This window comes from Lipophrys pholis (assembly GCF_963383615.2).
Source record: "Lipophrys pholis genome assembly, chromosome: 1".
In the NCBI taxonomy this organism is placed as follows: Eukaryota; Metazoa; Chordata; class Actinopteri; order Blenniiformes; family Blenniidae; genus Lipophrys; species Lipophrys pholis.
In genome coordinates this window covers 53,771,006-53,794,943 of record NC_137635.1, presented here as the reverse complement: position 1 = coordinate 53,794,943, position 23,938 = coordinate 53,771,006, and the positions used below count along the sequence as shown (strand labels likewise).

The 23,938-nt window shown below is 45.0% G+C and overlaps 1 protein-coding gene across 2 annotated transcripts in view; it reads left to right on the top strand.

The window, feature by feature from the left end:
• Positions 1 to 23,938, top strand: part of LOC308114414 (glypican-5-like) — a 130,616-nt gene that overhangs the window by 9,250 nt on the left and 97,428 nt on the right. For both annotated transcript variants that reach the window (XM_080471283.1, XM_080471282.1), the window contains exons 2-3: positions 3,488 to 3,649; positions 22,128 to 22,831. In XM_080471283.1, coding sequence (XP_080327409.1) covers positions 3,488 to 3,649; positions 22,128 to 22,831 — 866 coding nt within the window. The remainder of the gene's footprint in view (positions 1 to 3,487; positions 3,650 to 22,127; positions 22,832 to 23,938) is intronic.

Sequence of the window (23,938 nt, the reverse complement as noted above, 5' to 3'; positions counted from 1 at the left end):
TCGGCGTTGATAAGAGGAACACCTTTCCCATGTGGCCGGCAGCATACGGCGCCGAGGAGCCGAACTCAAGCCTTATTACTTAATGAGGATAAGATGTGAAGCAGCAACATCCAGACGAAATCTTGCAGAGAGAAACGTGTTCGGGAATCAGCTGTTTGTGTCACGTTGTCACTGTGTGTAACTGCATGTTTACTCCATATCTGTGGCATAATGTAAAGCAGAAGTGGTGAAATCATTCGTAATAACATCTGATCTGTCTTCAGTGAGCCAGAAATTGAAAGTAAAATTATCTTTATATCCAGAAAAAAATAAAAATGATCCTGCAATCTATAACCCTATTAGAAATGAGGTCGGGAGCTGCATCGATGAGCCTGTTTACATGACAATATAACTCTAATAACTGGTAGTAATCAGACAATTTCAATCATCTGAGCGGACACTTTGTATTGTAAAAAATAAATAAATCTGGTTATCAAGTTACAGTCCATGACAGGATTACATACAAACATACAAACGAAGTGACGTAAGACACAAACTGTTTTCAAAACATCTGGTCTTGTCAAGTTTCCATTTCATTATTTAATTTCTCATGAGATTCACTCTGGATCTTCACCAACGTCCTGCTGCTGCAATTTTTGTTTATTGCCTTTTGTCTCCCACTGCCACTTCCTGAAGGTTTTCCAGCAGTACTAATCGTCTCCATACCTGGACTGACGTCCCAGAAGTGAAGACAGTCTGTCCTCTCTCTCCCTGGCTTGTTTCAGGTTTTAAAAAGTGTGTTGCTCCAACCAGCCAATCAGGAATCAAACCCTATATAGTGTCATCGGGGGTTTAGCCAATCCCAATCAAGGTAGGCCCCTCCCTTTGACTCCTCCCGCAATTAGGCAGCGCTGCTCTGGCACATTGCACCACGAGAGGAAGTACTTCCTCCTCTTCCCAAGATGGGCATGTGTGGGCGGAGCTAGTCCAGCTCACACAGACACAGCAGATTCTGACTGCAGCTCCTATGATCCAATATTCAAATGGAGGAAAATCAAGGAGGAGCTAGAAACTTAGAATACTGAAGGTTTCTGGACCGACCAGACCAGGAGGAGGAGATGAAACGCTGGATAATATGACCCCTTTAACACAACAGACTAAATCAGATAAAGGAGTAAACATGCACACACACATTATATTTGTTGCGTCTTGGTGGAAAAGCTGAGTGTGTTAAACTGATTCTTAGGACCCGTTTACATGTTTCAAATGAAATTTTTGCAATTTAGTTTCAGAAAAAGTTTCTTGTTTACATGGCAACGTGTGAAGCGATGTACGTTTACACGGAAAAGGCAGAACTTTCAAAAAGTTGTGTTTTCGAAGGCACTGAGCACCGCTAGCGTGTAAACAGCCCCCAAATTTAGCGTTTTCATTGAAAACTGTTAAACGGGGCCTTAATCATCAGCTCAATGCTGTTTCTATGATCACTTGAATAACCTGAAACGTTTTCAGAGTGCATAGAAAAGTTTCACCGAGCTTAACTCAATGGTTTGATCCCCTAGTGGTCAAATGTGGAACAGCAGTAGTTTTATTCATAGTTACTGCCTTGTTTATTATTATTACATTTAGCAGGGTCATCTTGCAGGTCTCATTAAATCCTCTTTTAGGCCACATTTCGGTCAGCAGGCCGCATGTTTGACACCCCTGATCTAAACGTTTTAATGTGAATGTAGATGAGCTTCTCTCTTATTCTTATTAGAACAGGAGTTGATTTTAAAAGGTCATGTTATTTAACACAATAAGGACCAATTTCCAGAACCAAATCTTTTTTTTTATGTGTATTTATTTGTTATAAGGTGGGAATTAGTAGCTGAAAGTGTACGATGGTGCTTATATGTACATTGGTCCTATATTACACGGCAGTGATAAGCGCAGTGATATTCCACCAGGCCGTAATAATTTAAATCAGAAACACACCGAATGGAGAAAAGAAACCCAGGACCAGTTGCGGCGCTGACGAGGAAACGGTGTCGAGCTAAAATGAGCCGAGCGCTCCAGGACGGAGATAATGAGCTGGAAGTGGCAGGACGGCCAGTTATGACTTCACTCCTCTGGCTCTGGGACGGGAACAAATGGAGCCTCGCTGGGTAATTAAGAGACATCCAGGCCTCACAAGGATATGCCAGGCGAACGGGAGAGAGGCAGCAGAAAGGGAAAGAGGGATTGAGAATGCAACCCTATTGTGTTTCATGGAGGGATTTGGACGGCGAGGCTCTGCTCCTGCGGTCCGTCCTAAGGCCGCGCTTTGGGCTCCGGTTACAACACCTGCCTGCAGCCGGCAGCGTCCGGCCCGTTCCTCGGGTTAATCACTTACATCAGACTTAAACGTTAGAGAAGCCTTTCTTTTTTTATGTATATGTCTAATCTTTGGTGTGAAGAAAGCGACGCTGCCCGCACGGGACCGACTTTCAGCCGATGTAAGCGAGCGTCATGTCGTTGTTTGGACCTGCAGTCTGAACCGGAGAGATGATTTCACACAATTCGCTCTCTCTCTGTGTGCACGTTTCCTCTTAAAGAAACATGCCGGTTACACGCATTTATGAACGCATAACCCAGGCGTGTGAACGATCGCATCGTATGAGGGAAAGATATTTAGCAGAGACGGTATTTATAGCCGGAAATGCGGACGGATTCTTGGTCTGCTTTTTCGCCCTCCCACGGTGCCTCTTCTGTCCCCCGGCGGAGTCGTGGCTCATCTATGTATATGCGTGCACTATATGTATACTGAGACATACTTGACCAGGGAAGAATCACATTCAGGTGGATGCAATATTTTTATTCTTTATTTCCCCTGTATATTTGTTTCTACCATACAGATAAAAACAACTCAAACTCACTCATCAAATCTTCATTTTTGAATTTGAAACTTTTTTTGAATTGTAAATTGTTTTATTTATTTTAGCTTTATAAGGAAGTGTCAGCCAGTTAAGTATTCATTTTATTGCAGATTAACACTTATTCTTGCACATTAACTCCCAAAAAGTTAAAAGATTCAACATGATGCTATTTAGAGGAAAGTTTTCCTCAATACAGGAATGAGGCTTCAGTTTTGATGCAAAGTTTGCAAAACAATATTGCTTGAACATGTAAACCAATCAGCTGTCAGAACAAGCTGCAGCCAGCTATTTTCCCATCATGCCCCGGGGCTGCACAGTTGACGGGGATCAGCGGTGGCGCCTGGCGCTAAAAATTGCAACCGCCTTGATCTTGTGAAGTTGCTGCTGCCGTTTGCATGATGTCAAAGCGGGACGGACAAAACGTCCATGAATCACAGAGGAACAATCTCATTCACTTTGTTTCATGTTGGAATCATTTCACACTCCTGAAGTCCACTCATTATTTAAGACGCCATGAGACGTGCAGTTTTTCTCTCAGCGGGTGAAACAGATACGCAGTCAGAATAAATGAAGTAATGTTGATTTAAAGCAACGTGTCTGCGTGTCCTTCTCAGATGTGGATCTGCTGGTTTGTAAGCACAAGGGTCCGTCGTGCTGCACCCGGAAGATGGAGGAGAGCTACCAGCTGGCCGTTAGACGAGAAACCATCCACAACATTTACTCCTACAGCTACGAGCTGGAGCACCTCCTCTCCGGCCACTCGGATGCCTTCCAGGGTAAGTTTTGTATTTTTCTAGCTGGGCCTGGTGGATTCGACTTGAGATGCTCAGTTATTGGGAACTAATCAGTCAAAGGGTCGTTTCAAGTGAAGATGCAACGTTTTTGTGTTTTGGTTTCAGAAAAGATTCACGTTGACTCGGCAGCGTTTTGAAAATAATGACTGTTGATGCGTTGCAAACAATGTTGTTTTCACATTGGGCCACTAGTGGGTGCTGTTGTTGGTTTACCTTTGTGGGCGACCAACGAAGTTGGCAGAGAAAGTTATGTTTTTGTCTGCGTGTATTTATTTATTGTTGTTATTATTGTATGTATGTATGTATTTTACCAACTATTCGCAAAAAACTACACTCCCAAATTGCATGAAATTTTCAGGGATGATTTGTCATCATGCAAGGACCAACTGATTTGATTCTGGGACAATATGATGTGATTGAGAACCTTCAGGAAGAGACATGGACTCTCCTCCTGTTGCTGCCTCTATTAGAAGTTGGCATGGCTGCCGTACACGACCGGGGGGGACGCTCAAAGAGAGAGAGAAGAGAGAAGATTGAGGGGCAGAGGGGGGGGGGTTAGGGGGATGGGTGGGGGATAACAAACAATACCCTTGTTCGTGCTACATATATTATTTGCAGTTATCACACTGATCCAAATACTTTCCAACTGTTATTAGATTAAATTAGATTAGATTTTTACATTTTCACTTAAAACTGTTGCCGTGTAAATCGATCTTTGAGTGTTTGGAACACGAGAACGTAGCGTCTGCAAAGAGGCCGGTCAGAAGGCTTGAATCCAACTTCCTGCTGATCTCTTCATATAGTTGAACCCAAAATCTCCAAACGTGGAGGATATGTGGACGAGCTCCATCGTGATTGTGGTTGCTGGCGTGTTGTCAAGTGCAACTCAGAGAGCCCAGCCCCCCCCCCCCCCCCCCCCCCCCCCCCCCCCCCCCCCCCACACACACACCCCCTGGATCCGGTCGGGATCACTCAGGGTAAATGGGAAAGAAGGGAAGAGGGTACAGAGGCTGTTTTCATCGCCTCCAGTGGAAGATGTTCTAGTTTGTTATGATCTGAGTCTGAACCCATTGTAGGAAAAGACTTACTGGAACCCAAATTCTGGTAGATTCAGAGCGTGGTGTTTGTTTATATTTTTCGTTGAGATTTTTTTATAACTTGGCTCAGTTTGTATTTCTGATTTTGCTTTAGATAAAATTCATCCTGCTTGTTAAAGGGCTCTTGCTACGCCCAGATGAACGACACCCCAGTCGCCCGACTTTGTCCTGCTTGTTCTAATTGCAGTGTCATTTAAACGTAAAAATAAAAATGCTGACGTTTTTTTTTCTGTTCCCACAACCTCCGGTCTAATTCCACAGCGGCAGCGTGCTTTCAGGAAGTTCAGTACCATTCAATTACTTTTATAAGACAATGCACTTCCTGAGCATGATGTCGGCCAAGTGTTATTTATGCCCGAGACGAGAGCACCACTGCTTCTCCTCTTCAATACAGAAAACTCTTAGAAGTTGAACCACTGAGGTCATAAAAAGTGTCTCTGATCGGGGTGTCGCTTTCATTTTTGTCCACATTCGGCCCGACTTGACCCAGAGTGGGCCGGAACACTGGAATAGGAGCATAAGTAAGTTTTTATAGACACATTTTTGTAAAGCTTGCCTTGTTTCCTTTAGTTTTTGTCATTGAAATGTTTAAATTTAATTAAGTCTGATTTCGCAAAACCTTAAACAGTTGATGTCAAAGCAATGCAAGCAGGTGAACTGGACTTTCTAACCCCTTTGATTAGGTTGGACCCTGATTACACCACAACGTATCGCATTTACACGGCAACGTTCTGAAAACGATGTGCATCTCCACAAAAATGTTTGTTGGGCCACTAATAATAAAATAATACAAACTGCTAATAATGGAGAGCAAAGATCAGCTCAGTGTTTCACAGTGATGTCGCTACCTGGCAAGCTAGTTAGCATCTATTTGAGCTAACATACTCGGGACGCTAACTCGGTTCCGCAAACAAATGTGGCATTGGCGAAGGTCTGCGATCTACCGAGTGTAGCTGTAGAATGTTTTTGACCTCTGCTCTAGCGGGCAGTTTTGTGTTTGACACCCCGGGGCTGAAGCAGCCGGAATGGAGACGTGATTTCCAGACGCCGCTGTCATGGAAGTCGGCGCTGTACTGTGTGACTTTTAAATGTCATGCGGACGGAGAACGCCGGTGTCACACGACTGAACTGACATGAATCTCTGGATCTTTCACACGTGACATGAGCTTCTCCCACAGCTGCTTCACCAACGGCTTCCAGTCAAAACTACTTCAAACACACGTCGCTGGTGGTTTTTCTCTCCCCTCTTCATCATCATTAAGATCTTTCTATTCTTACCTCATGTCTGAGCCGCACTCGGTGATGTGGATCAGGTGTTGTACATCTCCAGAAAAGGCCAAGATGGAAGAATAACAGTCGAATGTGGGGCTATGACGGCGCTTGGACTGATGATGTCACTTGCCCTGGATTTTCAAGGCCTTCTAAGGACAGTCTGTTTGCTGTCTGAGTGCCTCCACTGGAATGTAAAGTAGCAAGAGGCTCATGTACAGCATGAAGTAATGAGAGTATGATTTTGGCCAATGACACCGGTTCCGTTATTCACACGTCGGACTGTCAGAAATGGACAAGGAGTCATTTTAAACTCATTTGTTTAGTTTGCATTCTTGTTTGGAGTCTGATATATTCACGAGCCTTCTTTCCCTCCCAAAAATGAAATTTGTCAAGATTCACCTGTTCCCTTCAGACAGACGCTACAAGAACTTGAAGACTCAGAACAGCTTCTACCCCAGACGGAACGGCTCATTACAAGTGAAAAGAAAATTGTTTTATGAGTGTGTGTTTATAGGCATTTTATTGTTCTCTTTTAAACTTTCCACTTCCGTTTTCTATATTCGTACTGTGGCACAGGCACAGTTTATATGCATTTTATTGCCCTTTAAATGTTCTAACGCTTATATATTTAGTTGGTAGCTACTTTCTCGGCACATATCAAACAGTGAAAGCAAATCAAGGCTTTTGGTTTAGGTTTATCACAGTTGGATAACCACTGGCGCTGGTTGGAAAAAAATATTAACGTCATAGCAGATTGAATTATTAATGGTTATCACCTCGAGGTGCAACACACAGAATGAAAATAGATTTTATTCTTCATGTTGTTGACGCTGCAGGAACATCAGAGTCGATTGTTTTTGTCTGATAACTTTTCCATCATGTCGCCTCTATTACCTGCAGTGTCCAGGAGTTTATCAGTCATTTCAGAAATGCTATAGTGGGTCTGGTTTGTAGTTTTAATTAGATTTTCAAGAGATTGATGGTTAAAAAAACATTTTTAAATTTATTTTATTCTATTTTGTTCTTATATATTCTATTTTATTTTATGATGATTTCAAGTGCAAACGCAAAACCTTGTTTGCGTTCTGGGCGTCTGTTTACAGGACGACAGTGGATCCACTGAGAATGACACTTTTTGAAAACGTCACTTTACTGGAAATGCTCGGGCTCCGTCTCGTTGACGGCAGGAGGGCAGCTACTGCGCATGCACACCACAACTGTAATAAATGCGCGTGCAGATCAACAATAACAATGTTGACAGTTACCGTCGTCAGCTTGGTCGTCTGTTCACACGTGTCCTCCCATTCTTTGTGTTCGTGGTGTATTGTTCCCTGCTGCATGTGTGTGTTAAGTTTCATTATAAAAAACTAACAACAGCACCAACTAGTGGCCCGACAGAAAAACATTTCCGCATTCCTGCAATGTAAATGTGAATCTTTTCAGAAATGAAAGTGCAGAAACGTTGAGAGTCCTCAGTTGGGAGGAGGTGATGTGTAAGAGAAGTGCGTCTGCATGTATGTATGTTTGTGCTGGTCTGCCTTTGTTTTCACAGCCCGAACTGTCCCACTGTGCTTTGTCTTCTGTGGGCGTTGCCATGTCAAGAACATGACCCTCCAAACACAGAGGAGCTCTTTTCCCCGCAAAAGCTTCTGATACTTGATATTAAGGACGAGGCTCAGATCTTTTCCTGCAAAAACACCAATAATCTTTAAATCTCTTGAAGTCATCCAAATATCTCTCTTCTTCTTCTTTTTTTTTTAAACCCCGGAACCTGCCGCTCCCTGAATCCCACAGGCAGGTTGTGTCTTTTCACATAAGAAACATTTTCCCCCGTCGTCTTCGCCTCCGCTCCCCCCACCGCTCACAGATCCACCGCGGACTCCTCTTCTTGACCCCAGCACACCCAGACTCCTCTAATCCGTGTTGCCGTTTGATAAGTAATGAGCTGTGGGGCCCGATTGTGGGTAGGTGTCCAACACAGAGCCCGGTTTAAGCTGGGCCGGCTTTGAGCTGCCATCAAGAGCTTTGGCTTGTCAGCCAATCAGATCCGGCTTGGTCTGACTTCTGCTGGAAACCTGTGTGTGGCGTCCCCGTCGGCTGTGACAGTTTACAGGTGTGTGTTAGTTAGTGGCTTAAGTTGAACCAGTCCAATCAAAAATACTATGAACTACATATGACCTGATATCATGCAAAGCATTCTAGGAAGTATGTATGTATTAATGTCAAATATGAGGCCGCAAGAAGCTCCAATCCGGCCAAACCGCCAAGAAAATGGATAAAAACGTAAAAGAAAATATTGAATTTTTTTTTTTTTTAGCGGCACTGAGACCCGAGCTGAGCTATCGGTGACGCTGGCATGAAAACGAGATACCTAATTGCTATCAAACTAGCCTCAAAAACCCGTGCTGTGAAACAGGTAGAGGAGAAGTTTTCTGGACATTTCACTGTATTTTGCAGCGGAAGGTAGGGCTGGGCGATATGGCCTAAAAATACAATCTCAGATTTTCTCTCAAAAAACTTGATTTACGATTTTTTATTCCCCGAAAAACCCAAACCAATTCCAGACAACTGACGATACTATTCCTTTTTTGGGAATAAACCTCTCGCTGTCGTTAGTAGTAGCCATCTTGTGTTGGCAAGCAAGGGGAAGCTACAGAAGCTACAGAAGCTGCAGAAGCTACAAAAGCTACGGAAGCTACGGAAGCTACGGAAGCTACAGAAGCTACAGAAGCTACATAAGCTACAGAAGCTACAGAAGCTACAGAGCTAAGGAAGCTCCAGGGGAAAAAAGTGCACCATAGCAAGAGAAGAAAAAACTGCAATTTTGGTTGTAACGATTTCTAAACTTTTGGAAATAAAAATATAAAGGTTATTATGGCACTATTTTCCCAGTTTTTCCCTCTGGAGATGAGATTAGACTGCATGCGGCCTCTGAACTACAACGTGTTTGACATCCCTGGCTTAAAGTCTACTTCAGGCATCTGTTGAACATTAAAAGTAACATCAGACGGCTGATGAGCAGTTACTTCACTCAGTGTGTGTGTGTGTGTGTGTGTGTGTGTGTGTGTGTGTGTGTGTGTGTGTGTGTGTGTGTGTGTGTGTGTGTGTGTGTGTGTGTGTGTGTGTGTGTGTGTGTGTGTGCGTGTGCGTGTGCGTGTGTGTGTGTGAGTGAACGACAGGTGGGAACGATGAGCAAAGAGAGTCAGTCTCCGGATATAAAGTCGCTCCGCCGGGAGGCAAACGTTGAGAAACCGCTGACACTTTGGGTCACGGGTGTCACCGATACGAGGGGCTCGCAGCTAAAGGCCACGACATCTGCGGGCGAAACAGAAAATTTCGTACATGTGCGTCTCGACGGTTTGCGGGCGCCGAAGACATGCGAGCACGTCCGACATTTACCACCCGCTCCGGCCTCCGCCGCCACGTCCGGGCTCAAGTTGTCCTCGCAGGAGTTGAGAAATACTTTGGAGAAATGTCCTCCTCCTGGCCGCAATAGCTCTCTATCATCAATAAAATCCTGTTGCATTCGAAACACTCTGTCCTTCAGTGAAGGGACACGGAGTTCATTTCAGAGAGAGAGAGAGAGAGAGAGAGAGAGAGAGAGAGTTAAGAAGAGGCCACGACACGAAGGACACCTTTTCCTCACCAAAGTCACGTAATTAGCTGATCTTTGTTTCGTCATGCAGAAACTCTCCTGAGACTCTTTGTTTTCTCCTTCAAGTGGCGAGAGAAAAAAATGAAGCATTCTTAAGAGATGGAAATGCTCTTTCTCTCTGTGTGTGTGTGTGTGTGTGTGTGTGTGTGTGTGTGTGTGTGTGTGTGTGTGTACACGGTGGCCTATCTTTTCTTGTCTCCCAGTTGCTCGTCGCTCTGCCTCCATTGCGATCTCGGTCTGGAAGTCCTCCGCCGTCGTCCTGCCTGTGATCTCCTCGCTCACGTCATCATTCTTGTCCGCTCACTTCATGTCTGCGAGGATTCCTCTGCAGATGTTTTGACCGACGGCGTTATTGCTCCAGAGGCTGATGCTTGGACGGACCGGATCGCGCCGCACCATGAGCTCATGCTCAAATTAGGGAGGATATCCGGAATCCGTCCCGTCGAGTCACGCAGGGCGGAGGGACGACGTGTTTATGGACATAATAGAGGAGCAAATATATTGCATATTGCAGCGTGTGTGTGTGTGTGTGTGTGTGTGTGTGTGTGTGTGTGTGTGTGTGTGTGTGTGTGTGTGTGTGTGTGTGTGTTGGGAGCATGTTTGTGTTGTAACTATGCCTCTTGACTCTCCCGAGGAGACGTGACACATCGGGGCAGGATGCGCTTCCCTCGGTCCGGAGAAGTCGGGCTCGCCGGGGAAAAACCGGGAAACAACAAAAGAAACGAGGGAAAATCAAAACCCTCATAAAGTCACACAGATTTCCTAATTACCCCGGTGTTTCATTTGCCCCGCTCACCTCGGTATGTAGAGCAGGGGCAGCAAGCCGAGCCCACAAAAAGTGCAGTGTGCGTGTGCGTGTGCGTGTGCGTGTGCGTGTGCGTGTGTGTGTGTGTGTGTGTGTGTGTGTGTGTGTGTGGATTCTCTCTTTCTCTAATGAATCGTTTTTCTTCATGATTTGACTCTCAGGCCCGTTTACACGTGATTTTAAGTGAAAACACATCATTCTTGCCTTTTCCTTTCAGAAAAGTTTCATGTTCACACAACATTTTGAAGACGTCTGTTTCCATGGCAACGGCAGGAACACTGAATATCGTGTAGTTGGCATGCCAGGCCACAGGCGGCCGCTGTTGTTCGTTTTAGTACTGAAGCCACACGTCCCAGGAGAATATGGACCGGGGGTCATGACACCACGGAGGAAACTTTGTTCTTATACCCGGATATGGTTATTTATCTTGTGTGAAATGTGTGGACCTAGTATTTGCGTGTGGTTTGAAACGCCAAACACCAATACGGGGAAAAAGTGCAAAGTAAAGCTGATCTGTGCTTAAGCCCTGAACTTAACACAACCACTGACTGGCCAGTGAGAAATTAAGACACCATTTGTGACTTTATGGTGTAAATTGTTGTCAGTTGCTCCTTGAAACTGATGGACAGATTAATTTTCTAGCTGACGTAGTGAAGCCATAACGCTGCACAGGCGTGTCGCTCCTCTGCTCATGGAGGAATGTATTATTTCTATGTTGGATTCATAGTTTGCAGTGACGTGGGTGTCCTCTGACGAAGGGATGCATTTTTGTTTGTGGATGATTTGGGACAGCGGTAACCTTTTTTGAGCTTTCCTATTTTTTTTAATTATTCTATAATAGAGTGTTAAGCCTTTCCATTTACACCGGTGGTAAATTCTGTATGACATTTTGCTTTGATTTATATTGATTCATAACATAAACGACAACAGTCAACGTATTCAATAAAAATGAGTAAATTCCTATAACCTCTTATTCTGTATCTTTTGAAAGCCTGATCACTTTTTCCATTCCTCTTTCAAGTGTAAAGCCAAATGAACTTTTGGGAGAAGCGCAAATTAAAGTTGATCCGAAGGTTCTACCTGTTCTGACAGTGGACCGTACGGTCAGTGGTTGTAGGAAACACTTCATTCCTTGCTTTAATGTATTTCTTTTAAAGCTTTTATGGTTTTCTTTAATTTTACGAAGCACCGTGAATTGCCGTGTGTTTGAATGGTGCTCTATAGATGAATATTGTCCAGCTGCTGAGCCGTGCTCCGCGGGACCGGGAGCAGCGTCTCCCGTGTCCACGGCGACGGAGCCCGAGCGTTTTCGTTGGGGAAATTGCGTTTTCAGCGAGACCCACGACGCTAAAGTTTCTGCGTTCTGACTGGAAACGCGGTTGACCGCTCAGCGTCTGTGGCCGCTCAACAAGCCCACGCTGTGTCCTGCTGGTTTCGCCGCCGCCGCCGGCGTCCTGCCCGCTCGCCGCCGCCGCCGCCGCCGCCGCCGCCGCCGTGCGTGCTGCAGGGAACGCCTGCCTCTGGAAGATAACCCGGCTGCCAACCCCACAAAATGAAGCCACGAACGCGGATCCATCTTCTGCACCTCATAAGTCTTCTTTCATTTCTCCTCGTCGACCACAGTCTTACTTACCAGCCATTCATGCTTTCCAGTATTATATCTAAAGCCTAGACAAATACACGGTGTGTGTAGACTAGCGCGCTGCCAGACGCTGCTTCACGATTCAATATAAATACCCCCTTTTTCTATCACAACATCTCTGACACCACTTCAAACAACCCTCCCCACGCTGCCTCTCGGCCAGTTTCAACAAATGCCTTTTTCGTGTTGACAAAGCCTCATTAGTTTTACTATATCGTGAGCACAACGATCTGCATGTTCAGAACATTTCTGGGTAATCACACTAACTCCCAGGGATTTTTCCTCGTCCAAGAGAATTTGGCTTTTCTGGTTCTCAGTCCGTCTGGTTCGCTGTTGGGATTTGTCCTCCGCGGATGCTGATTGGTCTAAACACAGCTTTTTGTTTTTTCTCCCTGCTGCACCCGGGTTTCACTGACTGATCCCAGAAGCTATAAAGTGTGGGAGTGTACACACACACACACACACACATATATATATCTATATATATAGGGTCCACATGTACTGCAAATGTACGAGTATTGTCATGCACATTTCACCCCTATTATAACTCGCTTCTATTCCTCCTCTCCCATCTCTCACTACCAGATCACTTTATCACTCCCACGTTCAAGTTGACGTGCTTTTCCTCGTTACGTCCCGTGATGGACACTCCTCTGCACTTTCTCCTTTTGTTCACGGCTCTTTGGATCCTTGTGGACCGTTCAGGAGTCCCTGCGGTGCTCTTTAGTCATGGATCATCTAGTCCTCCATCCATTGTGTTCAGGAGAACGAGACGCAATAAATGACAAGAAAAAGAGACGACAAAACCGCCTTAAAAAAAAAAAAAAAACAGTGTTCCAACTCCAGCTCGTCTGCTGGTGTGATTTATGCTGGATTATATCTGCAGGACTTGTCGGTCACAATGAATACTGAGTCTTTTCTTTGGTAAACCACAAGGTGGTCTTTCATTGGTGAGACGTACGGAGGAATTTGTTCTTTACAAATATTGCTTTACATCTTGATAATTTTCATTTATTTATTAAAGTTCTATATAAAATGAAATGGCACAAGGGCCTATAAACCCTGATTCAAACACATAAGTGACCCTTGGTACACTGGATTCATAATAAAGCTGATAAATGAAAGCCGTGGCCACACCTGCTCAGGAAAAGTGGAAAATCCTTCATTAGAGCTCCTTTCATCTGGGATTCGTTCCACACCTCCGAGTCCCGTCAAGCGTCTGTTTCATGTTAATCCCATGTTAGCCTCAGTGTTTCCTTCTGCTTCAAAGTCACTTCTCCGTTTGTAGCCGACTCCAGTTCAGTCATCAGTTTTCACTTAAATGACGAGTTATTGCTTCAACACAGTTGATCCAAAACACCGATCCCATCAGATTCATAGTTTCACGTCTCAAGAAGATTTTTCTCAATTGCTTTCCTTTTTGTTTTGCAGGTTTTATATTTCTACAAACCGTAAAGTTGAATCATTCTGTGAAACATACAACTACTCAGTGAAGGGATGCCACTTGGCCTTTTGCACGATTGTCTTGTTCTGTATTGGAGGTAAATATGTTCTATACATCAGAGGTGTCAAAATCCTTTTAGCTCAGGGGCCACATGCAGCCCATTATCACCTTGAGTGGTCCGATAAAATACTGCCATAATAACCTTTCAATTTGAACTGTGAAGTTTTTATTTGTTGTGGGGCAGAGTATACATTAAGAAACTGTCTATATTTTATAATTACTGCAAACATTTACTAAAACCCTTAACATAAAGACAAATTTAATGGTGCAAAAAATCGGAAAGTCTGAAATTTCATTAAAAAAAAAAAAGAAATCTATGTTTTCTTTGATTTGAACCATTTGCTTGGTGGTTTGGCCGGATTGAAGCCTCTCGCGGGCCTTATGTCTGACACCCCTGATCTACACAGTCCTCCTGGTATTACTACTCAGCCTTTCCTTATATCCTTACATATTTTCAGTTTCATCTCACTTGTCTTTCATTCTTTGCTGTGCCATTTTTCTAAGCGATATGAGAAGTGTTTAAACTTCAACGGACCACCTGAACACTTCCGACTCCCTCTAGTCGTCTGGTCGTCGTGCAGCTCATGTCGGCACCACAGTGATGTGTGCAGCTGTTCCAGCTGCTGCTCAGGCAGCTGATGACTTTTCACCTTGTCCTGTTAAATAATGCAGTGCTTCAATCTGTCATATCTTGATTTTCATGGGATGATGATGATGATGATGCTTTAAGCACAACCAAAGCCAAACCTCAGAGCTGTGGTGCTCACCAATGGTACAATTATATAAGATGCTGTCAGATTTTTTTTCACTTTAATTCCCTTGAGGTTTTACTGTGGGGAGTGTATTTCCATATTATCAGGGTCTAAAGTGCATAGGACCCTATTGAAACCGTAGTTATTATTATGATGATTTTTATTTATTTGTCAGCCTGAACGGACGCATGCGAGGGCCTCAGCATACAGAACTTTTTGTGAAACTTTGCATAGTCGTCGGGTCCGACGAAAACTTCGATGATTTGGGAGAGTTACACGTGTGAGTTGCGAAATGGCTCGAGGGCGCCACCTGCAAAATTGGAGAAAGGTAGCCCCAGAATCCTGTTTCACTGAGAGCAACTAAATCGGCACACATATGTAACAGGCCAAGATGAACAAAATACCGTCTTACGGCCAAACTGAAAACTGAACGGGAAGTGGGATATTTTTGTACCGAGCCTGTTTCTGTGTATTCATTATTGAGATCAAGTGAGCTGAAAACAATAAGAATGTACATTTGAGTCGTCTGTTGTTTAAGAGGAATGAACAAAAGGGAAGTGAGGTGTAACTGTGAATCCCTTAATGCCCCATACGAGGGTTTCTGTCCATCAGCCCGTCTCCAGTCAGAACCCCGGCCGGCCCTCCACATTTCCCCTTTATGGTATCAGCCATTTGAACAGGCCTCTCTCCTCCTCCTCCTCCTCCTCCTCCTCCTCCTCCCTTCACCCTCACCTCCTCACCCACTCCTCTGTCCCTCTCATCTGCTCATTTCCTGGCCTTCGATCATGTTTCCCTACTTTGGCCACGTTCAGTCGCCATATCCGCCACATTATAGCCCGACGTGCCCCGAACGCAGCTGGTGTCTGTGGAATTGTTTGTGTTTGACAGTTTTCAAACGGCTTGACTGACTTTTTAATCACTGCAGTGCTGATGGAAAAATGAGAACCCCCCCCCCCCACACACACACACACACACACACACACACACACACACACACACACCGATCCCCCGATCCCATTATCCCACCTGTTGGTCTCTTGATCGGACAAGACAAGCAAATGAGGTCCTCTTTTTTTCTAGGAATGTGCACATAGTTCACACACACACGAGAAGTTTCCGGTCAGCGGCTCGTGAACTCGCTGTGTTCCTGGCATCAGCGCAGCTCCGCAGTTCTTGTAGGTCAAAAGTGTGCGAGTGTCACGTCTGCGCCTGTTGTTTGACGAATGAGTCATGTACCCGCTTTAGACTTCAGATGTGTGTATGATGAATCAACAGATTGATTCAAAGACTTATTAATAGTTTATTACCATTAAACTGGGAGATTGTATGACAGTGCAGCGCTCCCCCCTGTAACCCAAGATGACCAGCACTGCGTGGGAGAGGATGGCCCTATATACAGTATTTCTTCTAATTAAAACCAGGATATGTAATCTACACACGTGTCACTATGTCACATATCTGTAGGGTGACCCGTGTGAAACCCAAGCCGGTGGTGGGATTAAAATGCTTTGCCTGGGAAGATGGTTGGTCAGGTTCGCTCAGGACTGATTGCCCAGATGGGAATGGCCTACAGCTCCGTGGTATGAGAACAGTGTCTCCAATCTCATTATCACAATATTACCACATCTCCAAATACATGCAAACACTCCCACGTCTCCACACATACACTCCGATTCGGAGCCGAGTGGATGTACAGATTTATTCTCCTACTTAGGAAGTGTTATCAGGAATTTGTTGGTAAATGTTTCAGATTTCAAGTTGCGCAGTAATGGGCTCTCTCTGCAGAACCAAGGTCAGAGGTCGTGGTTTTTCCACCGCGCCAGTTGGCGGTTAGACTATTAAGAGAGAACAGGATGGTACACGAATAGAGAGCAAGTTCGGTTCTGCAGAATTCTCCTCCTCTGGGTCTGGTTCTGTAGTTCTGCAGCAGTCAGAGCGACTGCCTCTACTATATTTGTAATGTAAAATCAAAGAACTTCTCTGAAGACACCGAGTGTTAAACTATCTGAGGTAAATGTGTTTTCCCAGTTCTGGCACTTCAGGTCTTTATCCTCCACCTCAGATTTGAACTGTAGCCGAGGAATCGGGGGGCGCCGCATAGCAAACAGCAAAGGCGAGGGATTCTATAGCCGTGAGCTCAACCATACAGTTGGCATTGTGCTTATTTTGACTCTGTAATTATGGCAGCTTTGCCATAGAGACACTTTAGCTCTAATTGTGCCAGTTAAACACTGGGTTGCCATGCAGAATGTAAAGTGGAAATAGCCTCTTATGATTTAAACCCCAGTGATCTCAGAGACTGGCCTTGGCGTTGCATCGGTGGAAAGATATGGAATAATGTCCCATAGCAGGGTCATAAATACACGCTGGGTTCAAACCTCTGCAGGACAAAGTCCTCGTCTGCACGTCCACTGCTTTTCTGTCCATTTAACACCTTGTTTGTTTCAAACAGAGAACATGTCAGGTTAACTCCACGAGGCCACAGACGCATTTTAAACTGCAGTATTGAAAGTTAAAGGTGATTGTCATGTGAAACAGCCTCAGTCCAGCCAGACTTCATTTCCCAGGGAGGCTTACAGATGGGCGACGGTGACGTGGTGATGATACCCACCCACGAGTGTGTGTCTGAGTTGACTGTGGCCGGATCCAGATTTAGGCTCCATGGTCAGACGGAACAATCAGACGAGCGACTTTCATGCATCCTGAAAAAGCTGCCGTTGGTTTCTGCTGTTCTGTTCTCACCCTGTTTCCCAGCACTGGGACGTGCAGCCAAACCCACAACAACTAGAGTTGGTGAAAGATATTTTGGAGCGTGGGAGATGGAAGACGATTTTCAGTTATTTTTCAGAAAGAAAAAAAAAGCAGGATTGTGTACGGTGGATGAACTTGTTCGAACACGTCGTGTGCAGCGTGCCGAGCTCCTGCTGGTTGGCGACAACTCTGCTGGGCTCACCAGCTCGTGTTGACGAGTTTCTATTACGCCACGTCGGCAATGCTTCATGCGATGTGTGCTGAACGTAATACGGCAATTAGGAAATTTTCCATCTGACTCTGACCTCAGGAGTGCGTGCGAACCTTCTCAATCACTGATTCCTATGGAAGGTTCCACTTCCAGACTGTTTTGTGTACAGTTTGCATGTTCTCCCTGTGTTTATTTGTGTTTTCTCCAATTTCTAAATAACTATTCATACTTTATTAATCCCGTTGGGGAAATTCCTTACCTATTTACCCATGCAGTGGGCAGCCACATTCGGGTCGACCTGTCCGCAGTGAGAATTGAATGCGCAAACTTCTTTTTGGCAAGGCTGCTCAGGGTGAATCCTACCAATCATACAGGTTAGACTCTACTTCTCTTTGTGGTAGAAAATGTTGGCCGGTTGGAAGCGAAGCTCTGAAAGATCCATTCACAGTCCGAAGTGGAGGCTTGCGGAGGGAAAGCGTTCACTGCTGGTCATACAATTCTGAAAGTGAGTTGATTGAATTTCCTGTGTTTCCTCTTGGAATGTGCTTCTGGTGCCTTCATTGAACCGTTTGATCCTGTGAGTCTTATTTCACTCATTATGAAGCTAGTGCCTTCTCTTGGTGTTCTGCATTTTTACCGGATTACTTCTAATAGTTTGAAGGAGAGATTCCTTGACATTGTCTGTACTTCTGTTTAGGAAAGTAGGCGTTTTCCAATAATACCTTGTTTGACATGTCTCTGGTGTTCTCCCGTCTTCATTCGATGTTGGTGGATGAGCGTTCTTATATCAGCATGTGTCGTGGAGGCGCGGTCGACCTGTCGCCATTGATAAATGGGCCACGCCCCCTCACCCAACATGTCTGCTCACTCGTCCCTTGTCATCGTCCTCGGGGCCTCGCTTCCTGATCTCCACTGCCTCCATGGTCCAGTGCTTGTGGCGGTCCTCTTCAGTGTGAACAATTCTGACTTTTATATGCCTATTATATGATTTTATCTTTCGCAGTGATCTGATATGGCTGATGTCAGGTTTTCCTGCGTCTTGCTCTTGTTTGTTGTTGTTCCATTTTCTTCTGCACTGCTATTTATTTATTCTAGTATTGAATCGTCTTCCTGTTTCACCTAAAGTATGTGTTTTGTCACAGGACTACGGTGGCCCAGAAGGGCCAACAGCACAACACAACAGCAAAAAGCTACAATGGAAGTGTGCAGCGGTTGGAGAACAAGCTTTGTTTCCTGAGGACAATTTTCTCTGGCGACATTAATCACAATCATCATGCCGCAGCGTTTTACTTTGACTCATTCAACTCTCCGGAATCAAAATAGTCCCTTCCACTGTAGCTTTTTGCTGTTGTGTTGTAGCTTCTGGGCCACCGTACAGGACAATCGGTGTTGATGTCATATTGTTTTCATCGTTCTTTTGATGTGTTCAGTGACTATTCTGATATACGATGGTCACCGTCCTTTTGCGAGCATAACAGGGATGTTGGAAAAGAGAATACTTATAAATGACTGAAAGGCCATAGTGAATCTATTTGAAATGTGTCTTCATGGCAGATCTGCACTGAGATTCTAGCTTTATGTTTCCTGCCTGCGGGTTTGTTGTTGGACAATAGAAGAGTAAGTCGACGTTACGACTTCTGTTTGCTTGTTCAGAGGAAGAATCACTTCTCAGCTCGGTCTTGACCAGTTGACTCAATCAGTTGCGGCTTGTTTAAACAGGCTATTCAGATTTTCAACCTCAAAGACATGAATGGAGGTTTTCTGAGTCGGAACAAATTATGAATGTGCGGCACCTCATTCCTCTCTTTCAGACAGACGCACGTCATCCCCTCTCGTCTCTTGTTAGCGAGAGACGCAGCGAGTTGGGAGGAGGAAAGCTGGACTCTTGTCCTACTTCTATATATTGAGAGTAGGCCGTGTTTGCAGTAATAGCTACGGAGAGACAGGGAAGTGCTCTGGGCCCGGGGGCCAAATGAATCCAGATGTCAGAGCATGTTCTCAAGGTGGAGTCGACTTGTACAGTAGTTGTTTTTCCTTGTTAAAAAGTTCAGTTGCTTCTTTCGATTCCATTTTTTTTTCTTCCTGGCAGTCTCCCACTCTCTTCCCTTTTTCTCCTTTCATGTTCTCTCTCTCTCGCTCTGTCACTCTCTTGGCAAATGGAAACAAGCTTTTTTAACAAGTACGGAATGTCTTAAAGATTCAGTGATCCTGTCATAAACCCTCAGCAAGGTTTGGATCCTATTATGAGACCGTTGAGAAGGAGAAGATGAGAAGACTTCAGGAAGGGCTTCAGAGAGCTCGATGTGTACACGAGACGCTCTGTCTCACAGAGAGAAAGATTAACCCATGGTATTTCTGAGCATGATAATTTTATAATAACATTATGTAATGCTGTGTAACCCAAGCCTGTGGTTACATCTTGTGGCGTAAACGTCCTGCGGGTATTGAGCCGTCGCTGGCAGCCGAGCAGAGAGACCTCCCACTGGTACCGGTCCTGCAGCTCCAGGTTCTTTACGGACTGCGGACGGGACCAGAACCGCATCTCTGCAACTTCTAATGCTTCGTGCTTTACTGTCTTTTCCTCTGGAGCATCTTTTTTTTCCTCGTCTGTGGCTTGTTTGACATCCCTGGAGATCTCAGAGAAACTTTTGACCTGCTGTCAGACTACATGTCACCCGTGGCTCGATGAATATAATCCCAAACAGACCATTACTTTCCATGCCTGTCTGTTTCAGTTCTCCTTTTCAAACCCGTTCTTTAGCTTGGAAGTGTTCGCGGGAGCGACTCTGACGGCGGCTCATTGGGCCTTTTAGGCACTGGTGGGGAGTCCCCATGTGTCGGAGACAAGCGCTCATATTAGTGCAGCTGTTGAAGGGAGCATGGCTGTTGTTATCCTTCTGTCTGTGAGCAGGGAGGGGCCGGACACGCACAAGTAAACACAAGAAGACACACAACCTCTGGACCGAAATAGATTCATTACGGGAAGGACACACTGTCATGAATGAATTTGAAAGTGTTGATATTATAACTGCGGTGTACGTCCACCGTACACGAGCACGGCTGTTGAATATGCTGTCACTGTCCTGTGTGTGTGTGTGTGTGTGAGTGAGTGCGCGCCCTCGTCCTTCTGTCGCAGCTTTTCCTGCAGTTGCCGCTGCTCCTTCATGTCCCGTCATGCTTTCAAGCTGACATCACACCCCAGAGAAGTGTTGCACACACAAACCGCTCCACTTCAATATCAACACCAACGTGTGTACAGACACAGAGGTTCTGTGAGAGGGTGATGTAGAAGACAGGGAATAAGATAATAAGATGGTTTCACATCAGAGGTGATGACCTAAATCACCTCGGGGGCGTTTCTAAAAACACCCAGAATGCAACAGCGAGAGAAGATCACTGGGTTTTACACCAGAAGGTTTCATTAAAATCGACTTTATGTTTAGATTATAGTCATTTTAAGTAGTAATAGTTTTTTTTTTGGTGAAAATATCAACATTTTCAACAAATAAAAAGCGTACATTTTAAATGTGAAGGTCATCATGTCACTATTTGACCGGTCAAGGTGAAACTGGACTGTATGTGGCCCCTCAACTAAAATGTGTTTGACATCTCAGGCTAAAGTTGTCGTCTGTATGACACATTCGTGATTGTGATTTTAATATTCATGACGTGTTTGGATAAAAATTAAGTGTTTCAGTGATTGCAAGTGAAAATGCAAAACTTCCGTTGAGTTTTGGTTGTTTGTTTACATGACAATGGTGCTCGAAGTCACTGGTTTTATTTCAACAGAATGAACAAGCTCATGATGGTAACGACATCTATTTCTATTGCCTCTGCAACTTTACTACTATTATACTTTTGATGATTGATTCAGTGAGTTGTCCTTTTAATAGATAAAAAAATAAAAACTACTGTTTGAAAACGCTCCGAATCAGTCTCTGTGTAAACGGGTCAAAACGTCACTTTCTGGAAACGCTTGTGCTCCGTCTCCATGTAGACGGACTGCGACTGGTCATCACCACGACCGTAGTAACTAGTTGTTCTGCACACGCTCACTAGCTGGACAGTCAGTCCCAGGAGAGCATGGACTGGGAGTCATGACACCACATTGTTCTAAGTGCTTTTATTTTGACAGTCACTAGTCACTAGAATGTCCGTGTTCTCCCATTGTTAATGTTTTATAGCATATTGTTCTCTGCTGCATGTGTGTGTGTGGTTTCATTACAGAAACTACCAACAGTGCCAACTTGTGGCCAAACATGCTCACTACATAATTTTCATTGCTTCAGTCGTTACCGTGGAAACTTTTCTGAAATGAGTTTTTGCTCGAACGATGGCCTACATCAGTTTCTCTGTCCTTAAAAAAGAAAAAGTTTCTTCCTTCCCTCTGGACATCTGATACGGCTTCGCTCGATCACTTGAGAAGTCGCGCTGATCTGGACGATGCCGTCATCTCCTCAGACGGGCCAAACTGATTGTGGTTATCAACACGCTCTCGTTGTCTCATCTGTGTGCAGACGAGCAGAGACAGCCACCTTAAGATATGCTCACTGTGGTAATGACTTCATACATGATGATATCCAACCGCATCCATCAGCCCGACTCACCGATACACACCAGCCAAGCGCACCTGGTTCAACGCCAGGCTTCGGGTGTGTGTTTTCTGGTTTCAGGGAAAACTTGCAGATCACGTCTTTTATGATTTATTCATGGATGAAATAAAGATTCCTCTCCTTTGTCTCTCTCTCTCTCTCTGGTTTCTTGTTTCCAGACATGTTCCAGTACCTCCTGTCGTTCTCCCAAGGCCACCTGAGTTCCCTGTTGGAGGGAACGTACTCGTCGCTGTCCCGCCAGGCCCTGCCCCACGTCAACCAGCTCTTCTCCTCCCTCTCCCTCTACCTCCGCGGGGCGAACGTCTCCGTGGAGGCGTCAGTCCACCACTTCTTCAACAACGTCTTCCCGCTTGTCTACACGCGCCTCATCAACCCGGGCATGGAGGGCGGCATGATGGCGAGCAGTGAAATGACCGACTGCCTCCGCATGATCCGGCAGGACGTCAACCCCTTCGGGCCTCACCCGGCCGTCATGGCGCAGGAGCTCTCCGGGGCGCTGGGGGCCGGGCGGCAGCTGGGTCTGGCCCTGGAGGAAGGTCTGGAGGTCATGAACGCCACCGAACACGCCGGTCTGAGCAAAGAGTGTGTGAAGGGCCTGGTGAGGATGGTGTACTGCTCCCACTGCCGGGGCCTGACGCTCATCAAGCCCTGCGTGGGCTACTGCCTGAACGTGATGCGAGGCTGTCTGGCCAGCGTGTCGGAGCTGGATCAGCCCTGGAGGAGGTACACCGGCCTGCTGGAGCAGCTGACCCACGCCATGGCGGGACATCACAGCCTGGAGCTCGCTCTGCTGGGGGTCCGGGGACACGTTAACGAGGCCCTGCTCTACGCTCAGCTCCACGGTCCGCTCATTACCGCCACGGTGAGTACGCTCCGGTGGAACATCAATCACACCACTTTAATGACACATGCAAAACTCCCCAAACCCCGGGTTTTGTTCAGCATTGTTGTTTTACACATAAACCTTGGCACTGCTGAGTGTATTGATTGGAGCGCCTTCACAGGCTGCTTGTGGGTTATGGGCTGCTTTTTCCACATGAACTCTACATACTGCATTAATGTTTGTGCAATGTCGAAACCTTTCAGAGAAAAACAATATTTACACAGAAAAACCTTGAGTTTTCTTCACAGAGCTGCAGGCTGTTATTTAACTTCTGACTGCAGCACAGTATTACTTCAAGACGATGAAACTTTGAAAAGTGGATCAAATATTAATTGTGTGGCCATTCGGTCTCTTAGCTACGAACATGCATCATGTTATACAGTATGTGGTTTATAAAGATAATATCGTTCCCAACGTGGTGACAGTTCAGTGAAAAACGGCCAGACAGTTGTAATTAGAGCCACAGTGAAAATTGTTTTTCTTTTTAACAGTTTATCTTGGATTTAGACTCTTGTGTTCATAGGAACTATTATGGTTAGTACTTTTCAAGACACACACTCCCAAACCTTCGTATTGACTTTATTCTGTATTTTTGTTATATTAATTTACCAAAAACTCAGCAAAGACTATTTGGAGGTGACAGTTTATACCAACACTTGAAAATGCATTGTTTTTTTTGTGTTTGTCTCAGAAAGGTTTTGTGTTTACACTGCAATTTTTTGAAAACGATGTCTGTTTACATGGAAACAGCAGAAACACTGAAAACAGTGTAGTGTTCATGTTGGGCCACTAGTGGGTGCTGCTATTTTTTTGGGTAATGAAACTACACACACATCCATGTAGCGAATAATCCACTATAAACATTAACAATGGGAGAAAACATTCAGACATTCTAGTGGACAGACGACCAAGTTGGATTGTTATGATGATGACTGTCAAAATAATTCTTTTTTTTTTAATAATTCTGGAGGAAACATTGTTCTGATTGTCCAGAAGATTTATTTACTACACTCGTGGTCATTTTCATCACAACATGTAAAAATACAACATGCGTATCTTGTCCTGCCAGATTATACCACACTATGC